At 36.9% G+C, this 21,942-nt stretch overlaps 2 protein-coding genes across 3 annotated transcripts; one reads left to right on the forward strand and one right to left on the reverse strand.

The window, feature by feature from the left end:
- Positions 1 to 143: 143 nt before the first annotated feature.
- LOC127957357 (solute carrier family 12 member 9) lies at positions 144 to 11,137 on the forward strand. 2 transcript variants are annotated; one of them, XM_052555848.1, is made up of 15 exons: positions 144 to 230; positions 323 to 607; positions 1,789 to 1,987; positions 2,118 to 2,252; positions 2,373 to 2,510; positions 2,615 to 2,917; positions 3,589 to 3,696; positions 3,846 to 3,957; positions 4,060 to 4,217; positions 5,927 to 6,009; positions 6,098 to 6,222; positions 6,358 to 6,550; positions 6,629 to 6,803; positions 7,962 to 8,108; positions 8,992 to 11,137. In XM_052555848.1, the coding sequence occupies exons 3-15, from the start codon at positions 1,792 to 1,794 to the stop codon at positions 9,804 to 9,806; spliced, it is 2,688 nt and encodes an 895-aa protein (XP_052411808.1). In that variant the 5' UTR covers positions 144 to 230; positions 323 to 607; positions 1,789 to 1,791; the 3' UTR covers positions 9,807 to 11,137. The 2 variants fall into 2 exon arrangements, with proteins under 2 accessions (XP_052411808.1, XP_052411809.1); XM_052555849.1 differs by having other exon boundaries at positions 178 to 224.
- A 469-nt stretch (positions 11,138 to 11,606) lies between these two features.
- On the reverse strand, positions 11,607 to 18,650 carry hsd20b2 (hydroxysteroid (20-beta) dehydrogenase 2). Its single transcript, XM_052555850.1, has 11 exons — positions 18,387 to 18,650; positions 16,022 to 16,068; positions 15,439 to 15,514; positions 15,043 to 15,153; positions 14,369 to 14,436; positions 14,228 to 14,272; positions 12,945 to 12,979; positions 12,775 to 12,856; positions 12,590 to 12,655; positions 12,304 to 12,453; positions 11,607 to 12,095 (listed from the first exon to the last, which is right to left on the reverse strand). The coding sequence occupies exons 1-11, from the start codon at positions 18,556 to 18,558 to the stop codon at positions 11,958 to 11,960; spliced, it is 990 nt and encodes a 329-aa protein (XP_052411810.1). The 5' UTR covers positions 18,559 to 18,650; the 3' UTR covers positions 11,607 to 11,957.
- Positions 18,651 to 21,942: the final 3,292 nt, after the last annotated feature.

A 21,942-nucleotide genomic window follows, 5' to 3' on the forward strand; every position in this document is an offset into this window, starting at 1 on the left:
ATTTTAAGTAGGCCTGCATAGTGTACTTTTTGCAACCTAAATATAAGAAATCAAGTAGTGAACAACACGGCTCTCATAGTCAACTCAAAATCATCTTCCACTTGTAATATTTCAGCCGTGCTCTCTGTGAAGTCACATGGGCGCTTCCTCTGTCCCGTGACTATTTTTTTTTTTTTTAATCAACTGAGGGGCAGGCAGGCGGGACCGTCCAGCCGTGCTGCAGTGTGAGAGTAGGCTACGTGATGATCATAACCTATCAATGGACCGTTGCATAATAGATTTATGTTTTCATTAGGTCTTGCTGTCTGCTGTTCATTTTCAGGTCCACGGGGTCACGACAGCGCGCTGCTCATCTGTCATGTCCCGGGGGTTTGATGATCACGAGATCTGAGGCTGTAGACGAAAACTTTCCACCTGCGATTCTTTTAAGAAACGAAACCAACTCGACATGATGCTCTGATGAAACATATCGGTTTCAGGACATCCTGCATCCACATTGTCAAAACGAGTAGTTTGGTTTCCTTGTGGTTTGTGTAGTTTCTTCCTAAAAGCGGAAGTTACATACCGCTTTTAGATTCGGCGCCGCCGCTGTTGTTCATAAGAACAGGTAGGTCATGTTTGCTTCTCCATCTATTTACTCTACTTCACCGTTATATGTGTCATTTTAACCATAAAACGCACAGGAATCCTTGAGTGCTTAGGGAGGTGGCGGTCTCATCTAGAAATTCTAGTTGCCTTTTCTGGGATTACTGTCTGCTAGTTATTCAGACAACTACTCGGATGTTAGTTTAGCTGCAGCGTGGTATTGTTAGTAACATTATCTTTACTCCTATACATGTATCAGCGTATAGGACCGTAATACAAACGCTTTTAAACCGCGTAAATTCGGATTGTTTACATCATCATGTAAGTTACTTCCGCTACTAGAAAGATGTAACGTTTGTTTTAAAAACGCGGTTCAATCGGCGATCGAGGTCTTAAAGTCTCAGGGTTTCCAAGGTCATTGAAAATTCGATTAAATAAAGAATTTGCAGGCCTGATAAAAGTCGTGGATATGAATTAAATACGAAGTCTTTGACATTTATGGTGACTACAGCTCTAAATCCATTGGCTAGATATTTTTAAAAGTACAAAAAAAAAAAAATCTAGCTTTGTATACATAAATGAACTTGACATTGCAAGAATACCTGATTTTTCATCATTTTAATTATGCTGAATTGAAAAAAAGTAATTGGTATATTACAACAACAAAAATACACAATATAACTTGTTTTTGCTCTCAAGCCTGCATTTATGCTGACAAACACACAGTAAAACAGGAATATTATTACAATTTAAAATAATTGTTTTCTATTTTAAAATATATTTCAAGATGTAATTTATTTCTGTAATGGCAAAGCTGAATTTTTTTTCACTTTATCTTTCAGTAATCATTTAATGTGCTGATTTGCTGCTCAAGAAACATTTCTCATAATTAACATTAAAATAATTAAGTTGTTTTACTTAAATTTTTACTTTGATGCATGAAGAACAGAATTTATTTGAAATACAAATATTTTGTAATGGTGTAAAAGTTTTTACTGTCGACTTTGAACGATTTAATGTGCCCTTGAGGAATGAAAGTAAAAAACACTTTCCTGACCCCAAATGTTCTGTATGTTTGTATATTAATAATAATAGCTTGTTTAGTAGCTCAAATCCATGTTAAATGTATTGTCTTATTTTGGTTTGTATGTACTAACCAGGAAACACTCAAATGATTTCTTATCACGAGTTCCTGTTTTTCAGACAATGGCAAACGAGCACGCTCCTCTTCTTGTTCACGGGGTTTACAGCATGTTGGGTGATACTAAAGAGCCCAGGGGTGGATCAGCAGTGACAGGAGAGGGATCCCCCAAATCAAACCCCCGCAAGCTCAACACCTTCTTTGGCGTCATGGTGCCCACCATCCTCTCCATGTTCAGTATTGTGCTCTTTCTTCGCACAGGTGTGTGAGAATGATTGTAAAAGACAGAAGTTGATGAACAGAGACTTGATAAAGTATCCTCCTTCTATATGGCTCTAGGTGTTTTTTTTGTACATTATTAATTCTGATACAGTGTATGTCGATTTTGCAGGTTTTGTTGTGGGTCATGCTGGTCTTCTGCATGGTCTCCTAATGCTGTTTGTGGCCTACTTCATCATCTCCTTGACAATCCTGTCTATATGTGCCATTTCAACTAATGGTGCAGTGGAAGGGGGCGGGGCCTACTGTATCCTTAACCAATCTCTGTGCCATAAACAGTGCTTGAATTGCAGACTCAATCATATGTTAATCTGTTGTTCATGAGTGTTTGAATAATGTTGTTGACCTTTAACTCTTTAGCGCTTAGTTATGATCAGTCGTTCTCTGGGACCAGAGTTTGGAGGCAGCATCGGCCTGATGTTTTACTTGGCGAAGGTTTGTGCGTGTGGCGTTTATGTACTCGGCCTGGTGGAGGCCATACTGGACATCTTTGGGAAGGATCCAGGTGAGTGGTGCATTGAATCACACTTTACTAAACTGTCTTTGAAGTAATTGCATGCATATAGCTTGTGTTTTTACAATGAAGCGTCTCTATTCTTCTCTCTCCAGGCTCTGCTGCGTCACATGGGCTGCGTGTGCTGCCGCAGGGTTACTGGTACACTGTGTTGTACTCGTCTCTAGTGCTGTTGCTATGTCTGGTGGTGTGTCTGGTTGGTGCTCATATCTACGCCAAAGCCTCTTTTATCATTCTGCTGGTGGTGACTGTGTCACTGATCTCTATCATCATCAGCCCCCTGATACTCAGTCCACAGCATTTCAACATCACACACACATACGGCAACAACCACACCATCACTGTCAACCCCAGCTACACAGGCTTCAACAGAACTACCTTAAAAAACAACCTCGGGCGTGAGTAAGATTAATGCAATAGTCCTAGTGATGGTTGTGTGGTTGAGGTGATGATCACTGAGGCTATTTAGCAGTTATATTTCAAAAGATATAAAAGGGAAATGAAACTGATAATGATTGTGTTATGTGTTAGATGAAACATTTAGTGAAAAAAATGTGTATTGGGCAGTAATGACATTTAAATATGAATAAGACTAAAGTAATGCTGCTGAAAATATGGCTTTTTCAACACAGTCTACCGTAATAATATTAAACAATACTACTTTTTTTTTTTTTTACAGTATTTCCTAAGATCTATTATCAGATTTTCTGACCCCACATATTTAAACAGTGTCTATGTTTAAAACAGTTCAGTGGAAATTTCTCAAATCAACATTTTACACAGACAAAAGCTGATTCTAGCCCTAACAAAATGAAATGTTGATTTCTTTGGTTGCCATTTGTTGGTTATCAGTCTGATTGATATGTCAATCTGTGAAGATATTGATTTATTAAAATATAAAATAATTTTTTTCAAATACAGACATTAAATTTCTGGTTAACACAATTCAAATTATTAGAGATTTTAATTGGATAGATGATAAATGTTGAGGGTGCAAAATGTCTCTTCTAATTAAAAACTTTCCATTAATTTAATGCCATGAATTTTGCCCGAATGTCTCATCTTGTAGCGCACTACTCTCTGGACTACAGTACCAACACAATGATGTCTTTCGCCACTGTATTTGCTGTGATGTTCACCAGCTGCACAGGCATAATGGCAGGAGCCAACATGTCGGGTACAAAACCAGACAACCGCAGACACCTTTATTTATTTGCATCCTCTTTTTGGTTTCTAATCTAATTGTGTGATTTTTACAATATTGATAACACTTGGCCAAGGGATGAGTTTCATAAACATGCCATTTGATTTGTCTCGCTTTCTCAGGCGAGCTGAAGAACCCCAGTGAGTCAATACCTAGAGGGACCATCATTGCAGTGTCATACACCTTCACTGTCTATCTGCTTCTCTACCTGCTCCTGAGTTCCACCTGCGACAGGTGCCATTTATGACACTCAAGCCACATGGAAATTTACATAATTGTTCTCCCTTTCATTTATCTCTTCTTTGTCGTTCTGTCATTTCTTGGTCTCTCTCTCAGGTTGTTGCTGATCAATGATTACGCAGTGTTTCAGCGAGTGAATGTGTGGCCTCCATTCGTGACGATCGGGGTGTACTGCGCGTCTTTCTCAGCTGCTATGTGCTCCATGATAGGAGCTTCTCGAATCCTTCACGCGCTTGCTCTGGACAAGCTTTTTGGTTAGTTTGCTTTTTTTGTGCATTTGTGGGTTAGGTCTATTTAAGAGACATATTTCAGGCTGGAAACTGATACTGAGATGTTTGTGTTAGGGATGTTGACGTCTCCACAAGAACTGTTATGGGAAAACATTAGTGAGCAGTACTTGGAAAGCAGTATTCATGGTTTCTAAGGAAAATATGCTTGGTGAATGTTTTTCAGTGTAACTTTTTTTTTGTCACATTGTATAGGCTGTTATATGGTGTGAGAGAGGTCATATATCAGTGTGAAAAGGTAAAAATTGACATTTTACCTAAAATAATCATAATTCCTCTGACCATTTTCTACTCAAATCAGTTAACTGATTAGGCATAATCAAAATGAACAATCTATTCTTTTGAGAATCTGATTTTATTGAATTATTGACAAATGTTTTTCTTCTCAAAACATGCAAATCATTCACTGGAATCACAGAAATTGATTGATTGGATTGCACAATTGTAAAAATGTTATGTAGAACATCTTTTTAAAAAAATCAACGATAAGATAGGAATATTATTGGAATCGGCTGATAAAGGCTTCAAATGTAAACATCGACTTCAAACCGATTTGATAATAAGATCTTTTATGTGTATTTAGTAGGGGTGGCACGGTTTAACTTTGCCACGGTTCGATTTCACGGTTTTAGAGTCACTGTTTCGGTACAGTTCGGTATGTGCCATGTTTATGGAAAAACTATACTTTCTAATAAGAAATAAGAATATTCTATCCAACTATAAGCAACAGCACAAATAAATACAATAGAATAAAGATACAAACAATAAACAGTGATTCTCTGTTGTTGTTGTTGTTTTTTTTTCTCTCTAGGTAGGTCTAGCATAAGTTTTTAGGTACAGAAATTGAATAAATAATCAAATTTAAAACCGCATTGCATATTGGACTGTATTAATTAAATATTATTCTTTATTTCAGTTACAAAAACTTTTTAATCAAGAGCAGTGAATGATTTCTTTGTTGTTGCTGTTCGATTAATATAAAGGCTGTCACTTTAAGAGAATGCACTGATCCATTAGGCCTACGTTCAGCCGGCTATGTCTGCTGTAGGATACTTACCAAGACGGGCATTTTGACATAATTTTTGTCTGAATTTGTCCATTTAAACACAACACTTAAGAGGGAGCTTAATATTTGCGCGCGTTTGAGGTGCAGGTTTGTGCGCTTCAGATGAGCTTCACGTCCTCTGGCTCTTAAATTTTTAAACTGGCAAATTTGAAATGAGTTTAGTTTAAACAAATATTAACGTGTGCTGTTCAGATCTCATCTATGAGAGCTCGCTATTAGCACACGGGTGATGACGGAATAAATGACTGCTCATAATCCATAATACGGGATTCGCGTTGAACAAAAGTGAATGATTTGTCCAGGGTTGTTTTTTTACTCTGATTAGAAGAGGGAAGACCACTTTTTTTTTTTTTGTAGAAATGTTTTGCGTTACTACTAGGATTCCAGGAAACGTTACAAAGGCACTATTTGATTATGAATATAAACAGATAAATGGTGAAACATACATGACACCCTGGATATAATAAAGAAAACTATGTCCACTTCCTGCAGTAACCCAGTAACTAGATTGCATTGTTAGTTTTGACATGGCTAATGATATCATGGTGTAATATTATCCTGGAGTGATGTAATGATGAACTGTGTCAGTGTTTTGTTGATCTGGTTTCAGGTCTGCCTCTGGCTCCGGCTGCAGTCACCTCCAGCTCTGGGAACCCATGGGTGTCTGTGCTCTACACCTGGGGTCTGGTGCAGGTAGGGAGCTCTGTGCATGTCTTTTAATGTTATTTCTGTCACCCATGATATAAAGAATATGTCTGTTAAGATTGTGTGTGTGTTGTAGTGTACACTGTTTGCAGGACAGCTGAATGTGATTGCTGGTATTGTGACAGTGTTTTACCTGTTGGCATATGCTGCAGTTGATTTGGCCTGTCTGGCTCTGGAATGGGCATCTGCTCCAAACTTCAGGTACTGCTTTAAGTGTATGTGTGTGTGCTTGTGTGCATTTTGTAAATTAATTGAGATTTTTTTTTGACCAATTTAATGCATTCTTGCTAATTTAAAAATGTCAATTAAATCTTTTTTCTTCTCCTCTCTTTCCAGGCCAACGTTTCAGTTTTTCTCTTGGCACACATGTTTGTTGGGTATTATAAGCTGTTTGGTGATGATGTTCGTTATAAACCCAGTGTATTCCTCGGCCAGTATTGTACTGCTGCTGCTCCTCCTCCTGTTCCTGCACTACCGCTCTCCCACCAGCAGCTGGGGCTACATCAGCCAAGCACTTATCTTCCATCAGGTAACTTCACACACACAAAACACTTGTGAATGCACTGAACTTTAAATCCATGAGGTGGGATTTCTTTGCTTCTTTCAGGTGAGGAAGTACCTTCTGATGTTAGACTCGCGTAAGGATCATGTAAAGTTCTGGCGGCCTCAGGTCTTGCTGATGGTGGCGAACCCACGCTCCTCCTGTCAGCTCATCTGCTTTGTCAACCAGCTGAAGAAAGGAGGGCTGTTTGTTCTTGGGCATGTGCAGATTGGAGATCTGGGTAGGACCCAATAGTGAGCAATTGTATGATAGAACCCAAGTTTCACAAGACATGTAGAATAAATATTTTTCTGTTGCCACATATGCATTTTATGACCACAATAAGGTGTGTTCTCTGGCTTCTTATTTTCTTAAAGGGGTCATATGATGCTATTTTAAGTTTTCCTTTCTGTTTGGGGTGTTACAAGTTCTTGGAGCATAAAGAAGATGTGTAAAGTTGCAAAGACTAAAATCTCTAATCAAAAGAGATATTCTAGAAGTTAAGACTCGTCCACACCCTCCTAAAATGTCTTGTTTAAACATGCCCCCACATATCTACCATGGCACCACGTCGTTGAGACACGGTTTCATTGTGTAAGAGGAACTACTTTGTTAGGTCTTCCAAAACAGGACACAACTAGAAATCAGTGGTTAAGGTGTATTTACAACACTGTTTCAGAACCGTCAACTCAAATATTCAGATGTGTGCAGTAGGGGTGTACAATATATAGCTTGCGATATTTAATGCATATCTTGCCAGTAAAGCGGTTTCTGTAATCAGCGGTAAATCTCCACCACCTGCACGCTTTCACATGGAGCAGCATTAACTACACGGCCATTGTTCACTGACAAACTGTGCAAAACATGAGCAAAATATGATCGTGGTTTTTGTCTTGTTGTGCATGGACACACGTCATCACAGTATGGCAGTAAACCTTCAACCGCATAAACACATTTCAATACACAAAATAATGTTCTTTTTAGCAACATCATATGACCCCATGTGTTTACAAGATGTTCCAGAATGCTGAAGCGTTTCCTAAGTGCATGTAAGCAGGGTCATTGTTGCTATGTTAGGCTGGTCAAAGGCCTTAAACAAAGTGTTTTGATAATATCACAGAATCTGAAAAAAGCGTTTTCACTCTTTGCATGGAAATCAAACCGCCAATGACAATGAATAGCTGTTCTATAGAAATCTAATTTAAGATAAAAAGAAATGTTATGCTTTTCTCATTTGAGCAAATCCATCATAAGACATGGAATGAAAGAAGATATTCAGAAGGGTGTTTATAACCAAATGATTTTAGTGCCTTCCTGATGTGAATCCATTTTACTTTACCAAAGACAAACGGTACAAACAACCAAACATAATCTGTCTGAACTCTTGTCTGTGTTACAGATATGTTGCCAGCAGACCCGGTGCAGTCACAGTATAATTTCTGGTTGAGTCTAGTGGATAAGTTGGGTGTGAAGGCATTTGTAGATCTGACTCTCTCTCCGTCTGTCAGGCAGGGCACTCAGCATCTGCTCCGCATTACTGGACTAGGTGAGACATTTCCTCATCACATTATCTTTACAGCATGGAGGCAGGAAGCATCAATTAGATTACATTCATCTTTACTGATATTGTGCAAAGAACAAGTACATTTCTATTGAAATATTACAATAAATAGATTATAAGATGCATTATATGAGCCTAAGAGCTCAGCTAGTTCAGAGATGGCATCTGCTCTACAGTGTTAAAAGTCAGTCATATCTTTTAGGATTGACTCGTTCTTCTCATCTCATTTACAGTAGTATATGTACTTAATTTTTTTTTATCATTTAACCAGGAAATTCATATTGAGATAAAAGATCTTATCTTCCAATCTTAGTCTAGAGGCAGCACAAATAATTTCACTTAAAACATTTTCACAAATTAAAATACATTCACTGCATAAGAGAAAAATACAGCAAAGTTTGCTTTAGAGAAGTTTGTAAAAAACGTTTAAGGTATTCAGTGAAAGAACATCCTTCAGGAGTGTTGCTTACTTGTTTGCAGCTTAACTAATGATGTACTAAAAAGACAAGTGTGAGGTGAAATAATGGCAAGAAACATCTTTCTATTGTCTTTTGTCCTTCGTTGCATGCAGAAACAAATATATGGCATGACCGGAGCAGCCAGATTCACAAACAAATGACTCTTATAAGCAATTTTTCAGCCAATCAGAAACATATAAAACACCTATAGCGTTATACAGGAACAAATTACTTCCGAGTAATTTCCAGACTCCTTACTTAAGAGGTAATTCTTTTTTAATGATTTGGGAACACAAATAGTGCAACCCATTTCACAAATAAAAGCCTCTCGTGTGTGTGGTTCTTTTTAGTGAATCAAAAACTAGTGTTGCTTGACTCCTATGAGCCATTTCTCTTCTCTTCTTTTCCAGGAGGCATGAAGCCTAATACTCTGGTCCTGGGCTTCTATGACAACTGCTATCCAGAAGACTACTTCCTGCAGGACCCGGTATTTTGCGAGGGTGACAGGGGTGAGGGGGATCATTTCGGGGTGGACCTCCCATCCTTACAGGCTCATTTTCCACCGGTGCGCCATGCTGAGAGCCCTCGCGCACTACTGCCTGAGGAGTATGTGAGCATCATCCAAGATGCCATAAAAATGGGCAAGAACGTTTGTTTAGGCCGCTACTTTTTCCAGCTGCCACCTGAGACCAAAGGCGTGAGGGCAAATGATAACGTGGACACCATTGACGTGTGGCCGACAAACCTGCTCTCGCCAGGCAGCGCCAGTTACGCAGACGTGTCCAGTCTTTTCCTGCTTCAGATGGCGTGCGTCTTAAACATGGCCAATAGGTGGCGCCGTGCGAGGTTACGTATATTTGTCTGTGTGGAGTCAGACTCGGGAGACCAGGGCTGGCTGGCCAAAGAGGAGCAATTTAGAGATTTGCTGGGAAAGCTGAGGATCCGTGCTGCTATTAAGATTGTGGCATGGGATAACGTAGCACGCATGTGTAGAGGGCCAAACTCTGAGGGTCAAAAACTGACTGAGGACTTCTTGTGTGGCATGAATGCCCTGCTGAAGGAACATAGCTCTACGGCAGCAGTCCGCTTCCTGTATTTACCCAACCCTCCCTCCAGTTCCCAGCTGTCACAGGAGTACCTGACACAGCTGGACAAGCTGACGCGAGACCTGGGCCCAACTCTCTTGATTCACGGGATCACACCGGTAACATGCACTGAACTCTGAGAAACGATAACCAAAATGGATTTGTGTGATGGAGATAGAGAGGAACATCTGGAATGTTAATGAGTGGTATACAAGTGTCTTTGATTCCCAATATTCTCTAATGGTGGGGGATTTTGAGGACCATACATCGTAAACTGGTCAAATATGTGCACTTGGTAAATATCTTATTTAAAAACAGATGGTTGGAATTTGTGTTGTTGACGAAAACTGTGTTTTTGGTTTATGGGTGAAAACTGCCGTATCATGATGTAGTGTACCATTATTTTTGTGTTCTCCACGCACCTCTGTTTTGTTCCCATTAAGTTTAGTGTTGGTGGAAAAGGAGAGCTTGCATATCCTATGATCCATGTTTATATGTTTGTGCAAGACGGAACAAGTTTGTTTAAAATGAGATGTGGTTACAGTTGGCACAGTAATAGGGCAAAGTGAGTCAGTCAGTTTGCTTTTTGTTATTTTAATGCACAGTTGGGGGATTTAGTTAATCATTTCTGCTTTCTTCTTGATATAAACCGGCCCTTTGACCCCCTTGTGGCACAGTTAGAGATTGTGAGCCATTGAGGAGCCCTCGTGGGTTTGGGACATTGTTGGTGTCATGGCAGAACAGAACTCTCAGTTTTGCGTTCGAGCACTTGCATTGGATCTGTGCATTGATTGCGTATTTACTGCCAATTATATAGACGTGTTATTTAATATTTTTACATTTGTGTATGTGTGAGTAAATTCATCGGCTTATGCACCTGTTTTCATTATTAAGTGCGGATTTCATATTGTGCGCCTCAAGAAATTCCCCTGACCATTTGCATTATCTGTTTGTTACTTTCTGTTGAATTTCTGTTTGTTTGTTTGTTTTTTTTACAGTTTAAACACTCTTTGTTTATAATTCTGTTGACTGGGTTGAAGTGGTGTCTGATTGGTCAGGACTAAAGATGATGTTTGTGATGAGTCTGTGCTGGTCTTTGTGCAGTGAAAAGGGACACTGGCTTAATTAATACTTGAATATTTTGCACATTTGTGCATGTGTTGTTAAGCATTAACAGAAAAGCAACGCCAAAATAAACCGTAATAATCGGAGTCTTATGCAAAATAATACATGTGTACAAGTAATTCTATTCTGTACATTTATTATACATATAAAAATGTTTTTTAACTATGCTTGAATATGCAAAGATTGCTTTAAACAATCCAGTTTCCATATAATCTAAAGTGTTTTGAGATCAAAAATCATTAATGGGCATTATTAAAAATTTAGTTCTACAGGAGTGCAGTCATATTACTGAATGTAGAGTCTGTAAATCGAAGACTATGTGATTAAATAAAATATTTCAGTCTTGTGTTTTCTTCATTGCCTCTTTCTTTGTGCTGAAATCTAATGCTGTCCTTCAGTCTAGATTTAGTTTTTTTTTAGTTTTGCACTATGGAAAAGTAATAACTACATTGTGTATGTAAATGTCATAGCCAGTGGTATAAAAGAGTATAGTTCACCCAAAAATTCTGTCATTAATTACTCACTCTCATGTCATTCCAGCACGTCCTAAATGAGTGGCACAGACTGATATATATATATATAATATGAATCCTGAAAAACATGTATTATTGTTTACCCTAAAAAAGCACTGACTGATGTTATACGTAATACTGAAAGTATACGCGACTTTGGTGGGTACAGGAAACGTAAAAGAATTAATGCAAACCTCAAAATTTTGAACAGCACTTTAAATATCATTGATGCAAACTTCTCGCCTTTCAGTGTCAACTCAGTTTTTTGAGATCAAAATAGGTCACCAATAAGATTTGCTTAGATCCAATGAGAAACTGTTTTTATGAGGTGTGTGTGTGTTGGGGGGAGTCACTGAACTCTGTGAAAAGGTTACATAAGTTAAGACTTCGGATTTCGATGCAAATACACAATGCAAATACGAATGTTAAGTTTTACAGAGATATAGATCAGCCAAAATACCATAAAAATTTAATGTGTGTGTGTGACTTTTGTAACAATGCATCTGTTTTTCTGTCACTGCAATAAAAAGAGTTTGCTTGTGTATATATATATATATATAGTTAATGCCATTATACATATGTTTGTATGTGCATGCGTATTCATGTCTTGTTATCTGTGTTTTTATGTTTATCTCTGCTGTCCACAGATTTGTGTCAGTCCTGTTTATTTTCTGTCTCTGCCAGCCTCTCCATTAATTGTGGTTCAGTGCTACGAGCAAATTTGGCCATGTGTTGCACACAAAAGGACGTGAGACGCAGCCACCCCGGGAAAACGATGGACAGAGCAAAGTGCTGAAACAACAAAGGATGATAAGTTATAATTCTACAACATATTCAGATTTTCAATTAAATAACTGAAATATAATAAAAATGAATAGGACATTTATACACAACCCTCTATATTTATATATTACAAAATGTTGAAATATGTTTTGAGAGGAGGGTACATTTTTTTATAAAAGCTGCCATCCCACATTATATAAACTGACTGTGGCGTTACCTGCAGTGCATGGGTTAAACATCCACTTGTGTGTGTTGTGTAACCCACAGTGTTCAGAGCATCTCTAGCAAACGAAGCAGCACTTTTCACCAGTGGATTCACAGGCACATTGTGAGTCATATTAGTGGAGACTACAAATGGGGCTACACACTGGACAAAGGAAGAAAAACAACATCAAGGTTTGGCAAAAAAAAAAAAAAAAATGTATATATATATATATATATATATATATATATATATATATATATATATACACACACAAGATGTTTACCAATACTGAACTTACTTGAACCGTGATTCCTTTTGACCTGTATTCTGCATGCAGACAGCGAGAGAAATATGTAACAAATATCTAGATGTAAGAAAAGAGGGAGACACACTTGAGTTATTTTTGTGTGCTATTCTGTAAGGCTGTGTTCGATGGAAATATACAGGCGTATGAAATTTGTTTTGTGTTTAACAAAAATGTACCTTAGTGGCAGAATACACCGACAGCATTGGCTGTGGCTGAGATGCAGCTTCTGATGATATGTTTATAATGAGGCCTTTCCCCCTGAGAGTAAACACAAGCCCTCACGTAAAACATAAACACAGTTTTCAGCATTTAACAGATATGATCAGAGCTGGCTGTGTGTGTTTACCTCTCGAGCATGCCTGGTAAAACAAGTCTGCTCATCTACAAAACAACAACATTGTCATCAACATCACTGTTGTCATCGCCACTTAATTATATATATATTATATTTCTATATTTTATACCTTAAAATATATTAACAATTAAAAAAAATATAAATATTTCACAATCAAATAAATGCAGCCTTGGTGAGAAAACTTTTAGCTGGTGGTGTATGTGTGTAGCTTACAAGTTAATAGATTATATATATATATATATATATATATATATATATATATATATATATATATATATATATATATATATATGTGTGTGTGTGTGTGTGTGAAATCTGTATCCATTTTTATATCCATATCCATCGCCAGGGGTTGGACAAAATAATGTGAATATCTGTTTCTAACGAGTTTAATATTGTGAGTTTAAGCTGCAGTGAAATAAACACATTGCAGAGATCTTTTATTTATTTTTTAATTAATTAAATTTGTGTTCACCAGTGTTTAGTAAGATGTAGGTTAAAACTTCAAAAAATGACAAATCATGGGGGCATTTTTATGTCTGTAGTGTCTGTAACCTTAACAACCCAATTCATTGGTGTCTTTATAATTATGTAACAAAGCATTGCAAGACTTCATCAGTGTGATGTGAATGATACGGACTGCCCAGTACTAGGAAAGACTGTGTCCAAACAACACAGAGCAAAGTGACTTCAACTTTCACCCAAAAACCAACCACAACACACTTCACACACCTAAAATGCATGAAGTACTTGCTAATACTTTAATCATGGACACCAATGCTAAAATGTAAACAATAGGATCATAAAACCATAATATGATCATAAAACCTTGGCAGGTGGAGCTCCAAGTTAAACTTCAACATTTCAATCACCTGACTTAATATGACCAAATCATTGTGGACAGTTTTAGAGAAAAGTAAGAAGCCAATTCCCACTTCCCACATTTCTGAAGAAACTGGCAGATGTTATTTTAGACTATATTCAACTGGAGACAATTCAAAGGTTATATGAATCTATTCAAATAAGGTTGGGAGTTGTATTATAGGCAGATGGTGGTAACATACCTTAATAAATAAATATAGCTATTTCCCAGGCATTATTTTATACATCCCCTGTATACAGTATGTTTTTTTGTTTGTTTGTTTTACATATGTATAGAAGGACACAAGATGGCACCCATTTTGTATGCTACTATGTTAAGATAATGAATAAGATAACAAAGATAATGGTATAACAGGGTGTGTGTAAACATGTTGACATACAGATAGTATTACCTGAGTGACGGACAGTGTGTTACAGTTTATCACCTGCGTGATTCTCTGGAGACATAAAAAAATAGATGCTTTCATAAAATGGACTCAGATTACAATAGAATAGAAAGTCAAGCTGCGTGGGGTAGAAAAGCTGAGTCAGACCTGGTCTGGATCAGGAACATCCAGGAAATTTGCCAGAACCCCTATATAGTTCATACCAACATTGTTCACTACAGAGAAATCAGAAGAAATCGGTTAGATAGGCTACAGCTCTCCTTCTTTCAGGAGTATGAGAAAGTAAATTCAGACCTATTTTGGTCAAGAATTATTCTGTACTTTGTACTGAGTGTGTTTTATTATCCTAATCATTGATAGCGTAGAGCTTCTGATATAGTAAATATGCAGGCAAAAAACAGCAGCTGTGACTTGATTTGAAATGGCGAGAAGGTGAATACTCTTACTCCTAATCACCAGAAGTTCATGATGATGATGGTGATTATGCTAGACTATGATATGGTGAAGTACCAAATATAGAGAAAATAAGTAGCGGCCAAATAATTAAAATTTTGATTTCCAATTTCAATTGTATAGCACTTTTCACAATACATGTTTACAACAGCCACATTTGGCTGTTTAATGTTTTTAGTGTTTACTGACATGGAAGTGAAGTCTTTTATATTCTGTGTAAGCAGGTACAGTGGCAAAAAGAAAACATAAAAGCAGGATTATAAAATGGTCAAATAAGACTAAATGATGATGGTTTTTGGTTCAAAATTCATATCATTCTTTTGCAGCATCTTCACTGTTTCACACTTTATTCTTGATCTTTATCTTACCCAGAATTCCGATCTGCAGGCCCTCTAGCTGTTGTGCGATAGCAGAGTAGATGGAATGGCCCTCTGTGAAGTCTGTCTGAATCACATGTGTCTGCCGCTTGTACTGAGACTCTGAAACATACACATACAGAGCAGATTTACTCTTTCTCTGTCAAAAAAATAAATAAATCTATTCTTGAATAACACAGACTGAATTACAAATGAGCTGCATATTAGATTTTTATTTTTAGATTATTCGATTATCTTTCAAAAAAAGAGCCATCAAATTTTAGTCATACCATTCCAAGAAAAAATGGGTTGATGTCTTGCGTACAAATGGAATTTGTCTCTTTTCTGATGACAGATTTCACTTCGGGAAGCTCAGTTTTTCCTCTTCACTTCTACTTTGTAACTCACCTATTTCTTTGGCGACACTGCGAAGCTTGTCCTCTGAGCGACTGATTAGAACAATGTCTAATCCTCGTTTGGCAAGCTAAGAAACAAATAAACCCACAAGACAAATGTCTATGTATATAGGGGAAGTAGATTTTTGTTCACAGAATGAGTCCAATATTGTTTAGGACCCCATTCCCCATTAACCTTCATTATGTAGACAATAACAGTTCCAATAACGGTGTTGATAACTTATGCAAGTCAATTACAATAGATTCTCTTATTCTGTTTTAGATATGCGGGAGGGCAAACACATTGTTTGATGGACATCCTATCAATAATCAGACTTACTTTCCTCTTCCTTCACTGAGGACAAGAAAAACACATTGTGGTGGCCAAGAGAGACCTTGAGTTAAAGCAAAGACTAAAGCCATTTTAGCAAACCAAAATAAGTCAAATATTGCATGTAGCTTAGAGAAAGTATACAACTCGTATAAATGGTTAATTACAAACTACAAAGATCTATAGTGGATGTTTTAGTATCAAAACGGATGCTAATAAACTCCCACATAATTTGTGTTTTAAGATAAGAGAGTTATTAACTGACCTCTTCAGCATATGCACGACCAATCCCTGATGTTGCTCCAGTTACAACTATGAGAGACAGGAAGGTTTAGTGAAATATCAACACTATCTCATCCTTCCTGTTCAGCTGTCAGTTATTATTATATCACCAACCACTTTAATTGTTTGTGTCTGATTGTTACAATTATGTCTGGAATCTGCACATTTTAATTAAACAAGAAAAAGGCAGCAGTGTTGAGTTTCTAGCTGTGCAGATGCCCCGAGCAGAATAAGCACTGTACAACCAATGCAAAAGAACACCCCTGCAGAAAAAACAGCAAAACAGGTCACAAGCACATGTTGTGTTTTGGACACTAGATGCTGGTGTGTCGCCCCCCATGCTGTGTAACTACAAACATCTGTCTTGCTCCAGCAAGACCCTGCTGCATCACTTGCCGGCCTGCTAGACTCCCTGTGGTCCACCAGCTAATCAGCGGGATTTTGTTGGTTAAAGCATGGTCCACCAGCTGGACCAGCAGAAAACCAGCGCTGAGCGGTACAAACCAGAACAAAATTCAGTTCTTATGATCAGCAGGGGCAATATATCAATCACTATCATCTCTAAATAAGAGAGACAAGTGACAAAACCTGGTTTGTTGACTTTACTTTTTCCTGGAAAGCTTGTTTTGGGTATAGAGCAGTACATCAGAATATTTTAGACGGGTCATAGAAAAATTATATAATCAATTATAAATCATAGATTAAACCATAATAATTTACATACCAAGAACACTGCAATGGCAGTTTTGATGATCACAAATTGTACAAATTTTATTCATAAACACTTCACAAAGAGTATACATGTGCATCAAAAAAAAAAAATTTGAATATCAAGAAAAAGTTTTTTTTATTATTTAAAAAAATTTAAACTTTCATATATTCTAGATTCATGTCATGTAAAGTAAAACATTTCAAAAGTTTTTTTGTTTTCATTTTGATGATTAGATCTTACAGCTCATAAAAGTGGAATATTTTCATTATCTCAAAATATTAGAATATATATATGTGAGTTTCATTAAATGACCATCCCTACAGTATAAAGTCCAGGTCTCTCTTGTTCTTTGAAACCACAATAATGGGGGGAGGACTACTGACTTCGTAATGGTCTAGAAGACAATCATTGACAACCTCCACGGCCCAAAGGGCTGGCTGTTCACAGAACAAATTCAATGCAGCTGTCTATCAGGAGATTTTGGAGCACTTTATGCTTCCATCTGCTGACAAGCTTTATGGAGATGCTGATTTTCTTTTCCAGCAGGACTTTAGCACCTGCTAACCCACAGTGCCAAAACTACTTCCAAGTGGTTTGCTGGCCATGATACGACTGTGCTTGATTGGCCAGCCAACATGTCTGACCTGAACCCAAATATTTTCAAGAGAAATTTGAAAAACAGTCGATACAACAATACAGATGAACTTAAAGTTCAATAATACCTCAGCAGAGCCACAGGCTGTCTGCTTCCTTGCCAAACCTCAGTGATGCTGTCATTTGTGCTAGGAGCCCCGACCAAGTACTGAGTGCATAAATGAACATACTTTAAAGTTCTTGAACTTTTCTGTTTTGCAAATCCCTTTTTTTGATTGATCTTTTTTGATTGAAAATACTGGATTTTTGACTTTCATGAGCGCTAATCATCAAAATTTAAACAATTTTAAAAAAATGTTTTACTTTACATGTAATGAATCTAGAATATATGAAAGTTAAACTTTTGCATACAAGTTACAGAATTTTTTTTTTTTTTTTTTCTTTTTCCACAATATAATTTTTTTTTCCAGATGCACCTGTATCAATGAAATCTTCATGATCAGAAATTTTGGCAAGCTATTTTAATATGTACTTGAAAAAAAAGCAGTTTTTATGGTACTATATTGATTATTTTGAATTACAAGTATACAGTTTTATAGGGACTACTGTGGTATCTTTACAATCTTATAATTAACCATTCATTAGATGCTAGTACTTATTCCAGTAGTGTCTATTCAATTGGTCACTAACAAGCAGTTATTTATAAAAATTGTAAGAAATCAAAATTTTATTAGCAACAATTTGAAAAGATTTGCTTAAATCGATACATGCATTTAATAAATTGAGACATAACTAGGCTACTAGTCTAATTAATGATTATTTGCTTGTAAAACTGGAAGTGAAGGGTTGACATATTGTAGATATAACCCATTTAGAATTGAATTTGTAGTGTTAACACTGGTATATTTGCTTGCCAGTATTATCACAAATCATAATTACAAAATTGTCATTAATAGCATAATAATACGTTAGTTAAAGGGAATAAATGATACAATGGCGTGCCATACCGTTCATAGTGAAAGAATAAGCAAGAACTCCTTACCAGCCCATTGGCCATATGTCCTCAGGTTCGTTTTCCAGATCTCAGAAATCACGTACACTCTGAATCCATTCCAACACTGCCACGACCACCTCAGCAGGTAATAGAAAACCGTAACGGTACCGATGCTGCACAACAATAGTGAATACCAGCTGCATTCTGCAGTTTCTCCCATTTTAATACTGTGCAATAATACGTTACTGTCATACGTATACAATAAGAATGGGCTTCTTCTGGTATGCTCCAGAGTTTAACGCTGGAAAAAAAAAAAAAAAACTCCATATACATACTCTTAATTATATGCACGCTCCTCCCATCGTTCCTGAGGCATATCTGTCATTGGTCGGCAGTATAGAATAGAACATTAGATCCACGAAAGTTTAACTCTGCTTCTAAGCACACTGTTCGTGTTAACAGGTGATAGGTCGTTTACTTTTTTTTTTAACCTACTCTATGTAAGTGTGGTTTTTGGTAAGTATGTGATTCGATAAATGTCTGCCATTCAATTTAAAGTTTATCACTTTTGAATAACATACTTTGTAGCCTTATTCACAGATATTAAATCACAAATAAACGCTTTTATTTCCCTATCATTTGTAAACATGGACAAGTGTACAGAAGAACGGTCGCCGTGGTTCTGCCAAGTAAAACATGTTCCTGGATCAACATCTTTTGATGATCCTGGATCAACATAATTTCCCAAAAAAATAGAATTAACCCAATCCATACCTCTAAACCAAACCTTACCCAACAAGGATGTTGATCCAGGAACATGTTGTACTTGGTGAAATCACGCTCGCCACAGAGGAACAGCACAGAGTTATGTTGGACTGTAGATGACAGTACAGCTGTCTGTACAGCTTGTTCAAATTGTTCGCTTGTTTCCATTTACCAACACAAGATGGCGATCTCGACTTGTTTCTCATCCTGCTCTTAGCTTAGCGCATGTTCTAAGATATTTTAAGAAGTTACAATGTATTCAAATGTAAGTAGTTGTTTCGTTAAAGACACAAATAAATTATTAAACACGACCAAAAGATGAAATGTGGGATGACTAGAAGTAATTATCATGTTGGGACAACTGCAATAAAATCTTAAAGTGGAATGCAAGAAATAAGTATAATGTGCAATACAATGTTTTTCTCGTAAAATAAATAACTGTATTGTTTTGATCTTATTAAAGCTTATAACTATTTTTTTAAGATTGAAGTATAAAAATAAATTTGACTTTACCAAGTAGAAGCTATGACTAAAACTTTGAAAAGCAGCTCATGTCAAATAAAAATGATCTGTCAACACCATTCTGCCTCATATATGACAGCTTGTAAAAGAAAATAAATATTGCATTAACTGTTGGTGTTAAAGTGATTCCGCCCTCAGTGGGAAAGCAGTGAGAGAAACGTCATTTAGGGTTGTGCTTGAGAGGAAGGCAAAGTGAAAGTTACATTGCACTGTGGTATTTCCCTTCCAGGAAACACAGCTTCAGACGTGTGTAGAGTATGATGTGCTTATGATTTGCCATTAAGAAAGGTATGTGTTTGCTTTTTTTACTATACATTTTTTCTAGATACTTCACTGTTCACATGTTTTGGTATAGTTTTGAGCATTCTGCTTAGTGGAAATCCTTTGTGAATTTATGACTTTTAGGAACAAAAAGAAAATCTGTCTTGTTTTAAAAATTATGTGATGACTAACTGGACTTTCCTGCCTGATTTGTGTTAGGCTTTATATGCTCATGTTGTTCTCCAGTGGCTTACAATTGCTTCCTAAAAGTTTCTCAGTCAATCTGTGGATGTGGAACAGGATCATTTAAACCATGAGCCGTCCAAAGGTAGAACTTTAACTTTCTTTTTCTTTTCTTATTTCATTAAAAAGACTGCCCACATTATGACAGAGTACTATAGGAAATAAATAACTTTCATTTTAGACCAATAAATTCCATTGTTGTTGTTTTGTTTTTGTTTTTCAAATAAAATAGTTCCAATCAATACCAACAAAATTAACTGTTTCGTCTCCTGTGAAAAAACAGTAGCACTGTTAGTAGGGCTATATTGAGTAATGGATTCAAAGACTCAAACTTAAGAAGTGTCACTTTTTTCATTTGTTGAATGAATCATTTGAGTTAATGAATTAATGACACACTTACAGCAACAAATGTATTTGATCGCCACATACTGGCAACAATGTAACTCCTCTGTTTGTCTTGTAGTGTCCCGGTTGTCAGCAATCTGATATCAGAAAGCTGGATGGACAGCGTGCAGTCTGCAAATCTTGTTCTAAAGCAAAGAGAACTGTGTTTCAGTTCTGCTGGGCATGTCAGAGGGAATGGCCATATGATGCTTCAACCACCAACTCCTGCAGGCTGCCGAACTGTGCATTCCGTGCTGCCCTCCTCAGCGTCAAACATATCCATGACCCGCAAAGCTCAGTGAATGGATGCCCATACTTTAGGGCCTGTCTGGGATGCCAGGGCCTGTTAACACACAGTGGTGAAGGCTGCCCAAAAATCATTTGTCCCCAATGCGACAAGGAGTTCTGCTTTCGTTGCTTGCGCCCAGAATGCTATGACAATGAATACTATGGCAGTGATGATGATGATGATACTGAGGCAGAGCCCTGTGTGATAGTGGATAATGCTGAGATCCTTAAACATCTGGGACTCTAGAGGATGATGATAAACTATTAAAAATAACATTTAATTTCACAATAAAATAAATGTTGTTGGTTTTTTTTTTTTTTTTACTTTCTGTTTTTGTCTTTCCCATTTCAGGTGGAAAAAAAATAAATATTTGGAACAAACTGTAAACATTATGTTTGAATTATTCATTCTCATTGTAAAAGCTCCAGTGCATTTCGACTTCTTACCATACAAGAACATATTTATGATTATGGCCGTGATCAGGACCAGTAAATGGAAGAGGGGGCAGGGATAGACTGCTATTTATCAAGAATCGTTTCAACTTTCATTCATCGACCAGCAGATGGCGCTATGTAAACCTAAATCACCAGTCATAGTAATCGCTGGCTAAATTAATAGCCAAATGAGTGTTTTGCAAAGAAAAACACAACCAAGAAACTGTACATAACAGTATACAGTTTTTTCAGGTGAACGTTCATATTTTGGAAGAGTGCCAATGGGGTATTTTTGCTATCTATTTTCTTTTCTATTAGGCTACTTCCGCATAAAAACAGAAAGTAAAAAAACAAATACAAATTCCAGTTGGCATTCCCCTTCAGTCTGTTTAAGCAGACGGGAAATATATACTTTCATGTTGTGTCTCTTAGCACAAAGAAGTGGATTAAATATTGTGCTGGTCTCCAGTAAGTAGCCTACTGATTTACAATTTGTTCATTTAGTTATCATTATATATATTATTTAGTAAGAGCCTCTTTAACTGCACAGGTGGGTAAAATTCGAAATATTTGAGTTCAAACAAGTAGGAAGGGATATTGTTTTCTTGTTGACAAAGACATGTTGATTTTCGAAATGTATGTTATTTTACCCAGTATATTATGTTTTTGGTAAACTGTCTCACTGTGGATCGTAACTGTGAGGCAG

The sequence above is a fragment of the Carassius gibelio genome, chromosome B5, assembly GCF_023724105.1.
Source record: "Carassius gibelio isolate Cgi1373 ecotype wild population from Czech Republic chromosome B5, carGib1.2-hapl.c, whole genome shotgun sequence".
Classification (NCBI taxonomy): domain Eukaryota; kingdom Metazoa; phylum Chordata; class Actinopteri; order Cypriniformes; family Cyprinidae; genus Carassius; species Carassius gibelio.

Excerpts from the sequence above, each read along its gene's own strand:
- hsd20b2 (XM_052555850.1), bottom strand. The coding sequence starts at position 18,558 with ATGGGAGAAACTGCAGAATGCAGCTGGTATTCACTATTGTTGTGCAGC. Across the intron at positions 16,069-18,386 it reads GACATATGGCCAATGGGCTG|TTGTAACTGGAGCAACATCA; the intron begins GTAAGGAGTTCT and ends TGTCTCTCATAG. Across the intron at positions 14,273-14,368 it reads ATGTTCCTGATCCAGACCAG|AGAATCACGCAGGTGATAAA; the intron begins GTCTGACTCAGC and ends TTATGTCTCCAG.
- LOC127957357 (XM_052555848.1), top strand. The coding sequence starts at position 1,792 with ATGGCAAACGAGCACGCTCCTCTTCTTGTTCACGGGGTTTACAGCATG. Across the intron at positions 3,697-3,845 it reads GGCAGGAGCCAACATGTCGG|GCGAGCTGAAGAACCCCAGT; the intron begins GTACAAAACCAG and ends TCGCTTTCTCAG. Across the intron at positions 6,010-6,097 it reads ACACCTGGGGTCTGGTGCAG|TGTACACTGTTTGCAGGACA; the intron begins GTAGGGAGCTCT and ends TGTGTGTTGTAG.